Below are 7,114 nucleotides of genomic sequence, written 5' to 3' on the forward strand. Positions count from 1 at the left end.
TTAAGAATCGTATTACATGTTTCTTTTTATATAAATAATACTATTGTAACAAAGAGTATTTATAGGTTAAAATGTCATGATAAAGTGGTGGATTATGAAGTGTGATGCCTATCAACCTTTACACTATGTTATTTATATAATTGTGCTAATTATATCAAAACACTATAAATTAAAACCTTTAAAATGTAACCAAAAAAATATAATTGAATATAGATGAAAAAATAAAATAATCTAAGATGTATTGAAAATAGAACCTTTTTATTGTTTCACTTTTTATCTTTTTCATTATTTATTAAAACTTAATTTAAAATAAATTACTCACTTAAATTTTAGAAAATAGCATTTTTTATTTCTTAAATATCATTTTCTTATTTACAAATTCTAAACCATAATTTGGTATTCTCGTAAACTATTTTCAAATAAACCTTAAAATATCATTTATTCATTAATAAATTTAATAACTTAATTCATAAACCAATTACATATCATATCATGGCCGACTGCAAATAATCTAATCTCGTAAACTATTTTCAAATAAACCTTAAAATATCATTTATTCATTAATAAATTTGATAACTTAATTCATAAACCAATTACATATCATATCATGGCCAGACTGCAAATAAACCAACAATAGCAAAATAAAAATATATATCATTTGTAATAAATTTTCATTTTAATATTTTTTATTTTCTAACCCATCATTTTTTAATTATTATGATATCTCTTACTTTATAAAAACAAAGAAATTATATTAAAAAGAAAAGAAAACTCATTTTCTTAAAATTTATTATTAAAAATATATACATTAAAACATCCAACTCCAAACAAATTTAAATTACTAATATTATGTAGAATATTCAACCAAAAGCTCAACTCATAATTACGATATGCCATCAAGCCCTTAACTAATATCTTTTTAGATTATATATCAAAATACTATTATCTTAAATTTGAAATATATACGATTCATAATCCAATCTATTAAGATAGGTTCAAAGATGAGTGCAACTAGCGCTGCCCGCGCATCCTAACTTAGTCGCCATTGCTGCCTCCTGCGGCTCTCCTGCTTGGCAGCCACCTGCTGCTGAGCTCTCCTTGGCACTGCTCGGTCCTCTCAGTGATCCTCTTTCTTCTGAACCACTCATGTCTGCAAGTTGTTCCTCCTTCACCCTTTGCAGCCTCACATTGTTCCTTTACTTGGCAACCTCCTGCTGCTGAGCCCCTGTTGCGTGCTCTCTTGACCTTCCTCAGCTCCCATGGCCTCTCCGGACTGCTCACTGGAGGGGGGCGACCCCCATCATGCATACTCTGCTCTCGTCAAATCTCTCCCACCACAACGACCTCACCCAGCAATATCGAAGTTTGTTAGAAAGTTGGACATTCTCCAAGAAGTTAATCTACCTCCAGCCATTCCTCACATGGCAGCCCTCTCTCTTGTAGAAAAAGGTCTCATTAGCCAGTTCACGGGCCTCTGGCCATCTCCAAGAACTGTGCAATGTTGGGTTGAAAGAAATTGATCTGACAAAATACAAGGTAAAATCTCCATCAGATTTTATGGAGAGGGGTACTTTACCTTCCAGTTTGAATCGAAAGAAGACAAGGATTTAATCTTCAGGAATGGGCCTTACTTCATGGACTCCAGAGGACTATACTTAAACAAATGGAGCCCAGATTTTGATCTGGAACTGGATGTCCCCAATGCTATCCCTATCTGGGTCAGACTCCCTCATCTCCCTCTTCACTGCTGGGGAGATGACTCGGTTCGTGCTATTGGAAACGTTGTAGGCAAGTACACAGATCGCAACAAGCCAAAGGATAATATGCAAGCATGCAAATGCATTTGTGTGGAAGTGGATCTCGACAAAGGCCTACCAGAAGCCATCAAACTCAAAGTGGACGATTGGAGCCATATTCAGCAGCTTGATTATGAGCAAATACCATTCAAATGTAAGTTATGTCACAAATACAGCCACTTTGCCAATCGCTGTCCCTCTCTTGCTAATGATAAAAATGACCCACAAGAAGAACAATGGGAAACAGTAAAAAAAAAGAAGTCGGCTCCCTCAGCTAAAGCACCGCCAGAATCTGAACCCCTGCCTCTAAGATTGCCTACCCCTCTTCATCCTCCTCCCTCATCCTCCCTTCCTTCTCTCTCCCCTCCCCTACCCCCTTCTACCTCCAATCCCTTCTCGGTTTTATCCGATGCTCCACCCTTGGAACCCTCGCATCTTCCCTCAATTCATTTAGCTACCTCTGATCCTTCCCCTCCTCTGGTTATCCCTTCCCAATCTTCCCTTGAACCCCCCCCCCTCCAGACTCACCAGGAGCTCATCCAAAGACCATGGAGCCTCTAGCGACTCTCTTAAGAAACCTGGCCCAGGCAGAAAATATGCAAAACAACACCGATATGAGAATGCCCAAAAGGACATAGCAATGGGCACTCAAAGCCCTATTGAATCTTACATCTTAGGACAACATGATAAGGAGAAAACTCACAAGGATCAAGAGCGGCGAGCACCTCTCTACACACCACTCTCCCAATGATGAAAATCCTATCTTGGAATCACAGGGGTATAGGGTACCCCTCCAAATTTGCAGCCCTAAAAGATCTTATTTATTGTGAAAAACCAGGGATCTTTTTCTTACAGGAAACAAAGCAAAGCCTGCGGGATATGACTAAAATCATTGAACAGAAAAAGCAGTACAATGGAAGCATCAGTGAATCCAGGGGAGATTCCGGAGGAATCGCTACAATCTGGAATCAAAACATTTGGAATTATAAGTCAGAAATTATTAACCAGCATTGGATCCAAACAGTGTTAGAAAACAAAGAAGATCAGCAGATTCTAGTTATATACAACATTTATGCGCCTAACCACTTCAGGGATAAGGAGTGTTGTTGGGAGGAAATCAAAGTCAACATGAATGCAGAGGAGAATACCAATGTCATATTAGGAGGAGATGTAAATCTTGTTCTCCATGCTAATGAGAAAAGAGGAGGTATTTTCTCCCCGGATCCTTTCAAAACTCAGCTAGAAGACATTATGCATGACCATGATCTAGTCGATATCATTCCAAAAATATGAGATACACTTGGAGAAACCGCGGGCTAGGTACAGGCAACATAATGGAGAGACTAGACAGAATTCTCATTAACGGCATGCTCCTCTCTTCCTTCACTATTGGGTATGCTAATATTATTCCCTGTTCAGCTTCCGACCATTATCTAATTTCTCTTAATCTGGAAAAGCATTGCCCTCTTGGACCCATCCCGTTTAAGTACAGCCCACTTTGGAATGGTATTATAACAGTTAAAGATATTGTGGAGAAATCGTGGAGGCAGCATGTAGAAGGATCTCCCGGATTCATTTGGGAATCCAAGCTTAGAAACACCAAACAGGCGATAAAAGAATGGGCGAAAATTAGTTATAAGGAGCCTGAAAGGATAAAAAAGGAGATCAAAAATACACTAAACAACGTCCAAAAGGAAATAGAAGAGCAAGGCCTCACCCAAGAGAGAAAAATGCTAGAAAGCGAACTATATTCTCAGCTTTTCCATGTAAACATAGAGGAGGAATCTAAATGGAGGATTAAATCGAGGCAACTCTGGCTGCAAGGAGGGGACCAAAATACAGCTTTCTTTCACAAACAGACTACTATGTAGAGAGTAAGCAATACCGTCAGCTCAATCTTGGATGCTGAAGGTAACCTTCAAACTGCCCAAGAAGCCATCAGACAGGCTGCTACCAACCACTATCGAGACCTTCTAACTGAAACAACAGATGAAGAGGATTACGATGACCTGCTACAATTCCTTCCCAAAAGCATCAGCAAGGAAATGAATGATGCCTTGAATAAGGAAATTGATGAGGAGGAAGTTAGAAAAACCATATGGTCTCTTCAGCCGAATAAAACACCAGGACTTGATGGCTTCCCCATTTGCTTTTACCGTGCTTTCTAGGGAATTATAAAAAGAGATCTGATTAAAATGCTCAAATGGGTCCAGCGAAAAGCCAAAATCGGTGGTTACACCAATGCCACTCATTTAGCCCTCATTCCCAAAGAAAAACGACCTTCTTCTTATAGTCGATTCCATCCCATCTCCCTTTGCAACTCGTCCTACAAGATTCTAACAAAATTTCTTACTTCTTGCCTCAAATCCTTTCTCCCTTCTCTCATTTCTGAAAACCAAGGGGGTTTTTTGGCCAATAGACAAATTATAGATTCTATCCTCCTCATCCAAGAAGCTGTTCATTCAAGCCAAATTAGGAATGAGAAAGGGTTTGTCCTTAAACTTGATTTAGCCAATGCCTCTGATAAAGTAAGGCACACCTATCTTTTAGCCGTTTTAAAAAAGTTGGGATTTGATGCAGCCTTTTTAAATCTCATCAAAGCTTGCATCTTCGGGCCCTGGATCTCTCCTCTTGTTAATGGATGACCTAGAACTACTTTTCAATCTTCGCGGGGTCTTAGGCAAGGTTGCCCTCTTTCACCTTACCTCTTCATTCTAATGGTTGAATCCTTCAACAAAGCGCTGGACTTCAAGCCGAGAGTTGGTCTCATCACTGGAATAAAATTTGGGAATGGTGTAAAGAACATTAACCACTCTCAATTCGCTAATGACGCCCTTTTACTTGGAGGAGCATCCACAATAATAGCTAGGCGATTTAAGTTTCTACTAGACAAATACATGAGGCATTCAGGTGGTCAAGTCAATCAGCGAAAAAGATGTATTTATGGATGGAACACTTCAGCACAGGTTCTACACAACATAGCCACTATCCTTGGGGTCTCCTACAATTATGAATGGTCACATTTCACTTACCTTGGCCTGCCAATAAGTATAGGTCCCTTGAAGGCTAAATTTTGGGACACAGTTATTGACAAGATGAAGAGAGAGGTGCAGCGTTGGGGTTCCATCTGGCTCAACCCAGCTGGCCGCCTCATCCTTCTCAAATCAGGTATCTCCTCCCTACCTCTATATCAATTTTCTCTTCTTCAAGCTCCATCCTCTTTCCACTACAAAATGGAAGTCATCCTTTGCCAATTCCTCTGGCAAGGAGGGAAAAATGACAAAAAGAAATTCAATTTAGTTTGCTGGAAGCCAGTCATCCAATCTCAAGACAAAGTTGGTCTTGGGATTAGATCCCCCAAATTTATTAACCTTGCCTTTGGAGGCAAGATTGTCTGGAGGCTTATCACTGGTCTCTCGGCTTGGTGGAAACGAGTGTTGGAGGTCAAATACCTAAATTTCCCAAGGCAGCGACTCCTTGATCAGGATATCCCTATCAGAGACTCTTCTAAAATTTGGCGTCTATGTAAAAAAGCAATTCTTCTCATGATCCAGAATATCTCCAAAGTTCCCAAAGGAGGTGCTAATATCAATATTGGATTAGACAAAATAATGGGCAGGCAGCCATTAAACAGCCATGTTGGAGTCATTCCCATTCTCACCTATTTTAATAGTATAGGAATTCACCACCTAGACCAGATCTCTTTGTGGGACAACCACTCCAATTTATGGTCAGGATGGACATTCCCAGCCATTCCTGTTCATCTCATGGCCAGTCTTCAAGCTCTTCAATACCATTTGCATGGTATAGCTCCAATTAAAAAGAATGAACCTAATGGCTTTCGCTGGGACCTATCAGGCTCAAAGTATACTGTTCAATTTGCTCACCAGTACATTTGCAACAGCCATTACCCCATGACCACTTGGAACCGTTGGAAAATGGTTTAGAAATCTGAAGATCTGCCCAAAATTAAATTCTTTCTGTGGACCCTTCTGAAAGGGAAAATACTCACTGTTGATAACCTTCGAAAGTGGGGTATTATTGGTCCTTCACGTTGTCCTAACTGTAAATTTGACGAAGAATCTATATAACATCTTTTTATTACCTACCCTTTTGCTAAAGTCTACTGGACAAGTATATCCCATAACAATCACATCCCTTGGAGTGATCAGTACTCCGTAGGAGAAGTTATTCAACAATGGAGAAAAAATTGCCCTTGGAAACAAAGAAAACACAACACATTAAAAAGGGTCTAGGATGCCCTAGCCCTCACTATTTTATGGTCTATCTGGCTCGCCAGAAACCGTAAATTTTTTAAGGACAAGGACACAATCACTAGGAATCTCTGCAACAAAGCAAGGAGTCTTGCTTTGGAAACTATTTCAGTCAAAAACTGCAGAAGCATAGACATCACCAATCTTAATGTGGAAGAGCGAATTTTCATTGGCTATATATTGAATAGAAATAATAGTAATCAGGTTGAGGCCACCAGCAGCAGCAGGAAAAGTAAAATGTATTACAGTTGGAAAATCCGTCTTAAGGAGGAAGAATTTGCTACATGGCTTAAAAACTGCAACACTTATTACCTCTTTTTCGATGATGCCTCGAAATCGAATCCTGGGATTGCTGGAGCAGTTGGAGTGATTTGCAATGCCAATGGAGATTGTATGGTCTCATATGAATGGGGGCTCAGGCACCTTTCTAACAACAGGGTTGAGGCTTTAGCCCTGTATCAAGGCCTCATTCAGCTCAACAAGCTCGGTATAGACACAGCTCACATCTTTGGAGATTCAGCAGTTGTTATTGGCCTCATGGCCCAAAACAAAGATTCGCACAACGTCCTTCTCCATCGGTCCATTAGCAGGTGCAAAAATTTGAGCCAGTCCTTCATCACTCTGACCTTCCGTCACATCCTTCGTACATTCAACAAGGATGCCAACCTTCTTGCCAATAGGGCATGCAATAGAGCACTAGCAGCTTACGTTGCAATAATGAGGAATCTCATCAATATCTACCATGACACCGAACCTCCTCTGTTCTTTCCAAGTCCCCAAATCAGAAATCCCTGACACTTGGAACTGGTTCAAGATCCTCATGATCCATGTCCAAGACTCTATCTGCTCGATGATCCGCCTTCTTTCAGAAAATACATTCCCCTCTTTTGCAAACATGAAACCCGCCAGCTTATCTCATTTCATGACTCCTATTCCACACTCATTGTCTCCCTCCCATGACTCCTCCTCCCTGCTTAATCCTTTGCGCCTCCCATCTAATTTATTCGCATTCCTCTCTTCCCCTTCTCATTCTGTCCTCAGGTC

General features: G+C 40.1%; 2 protein-coding genes across 2 annotated transcripts; both read left to right on the top strand.

Annotated features, from left to right (window-relative positions):
• The first annotated feature begins 1,634 nt into the window (after positions 1 to 1,634).
• On the top strand, positions 1,635 to 3,964 carry LOC149203466 (uncharacterized). Its single transcript, XM_089401885.1, has 4 exons — positions 1,635 to 1,950; positions 2,635 to 3,003; positions 3,216 to 3,562; positions 3,668 to 3,964. The coding sequence occupies exons 1-4, from the start codon at positions 1,635 to 1,637 to the stop codon at positions 3,962 to 3,964; spliced, it is 1,329 nt and encodes a 442-aa protein (XP_089258011.1).
• Positions 3,965 to 6,307: 2,343 nt separating this feature from the next.
• Positions 6,308 to 6,865, top strand: LOC149203467 (uncharacterized). Its single transcript, XM_089401886.1, has one exon. The coding sequence runs from the start codon at positions 6,308 to 6,310 to the stop codon at positions 6,863 to 6,865; it is 558 nt and encodes a 185-aa protein (XP_089258012.1).
• Positions 6,866 to 7,114: the final 249 nt, after the last annotated feature.

The sequence above is a fragment of the Pinus tabuliformis genome, chromosome 2_1 (assembly GCF_031772625.1).
Source record: "Pinus tabuliformis cultivar Carrire ecotype Pingquan chromosome 2_1, CPIR1, whole genome shotgun sequence".
Lineage (NCBI taxonomy): Eukaryota > Viridiplantae > Streptophyta > Pinopsida > Pinales > Pinaceae > Pinus > Pinus tabuliformis.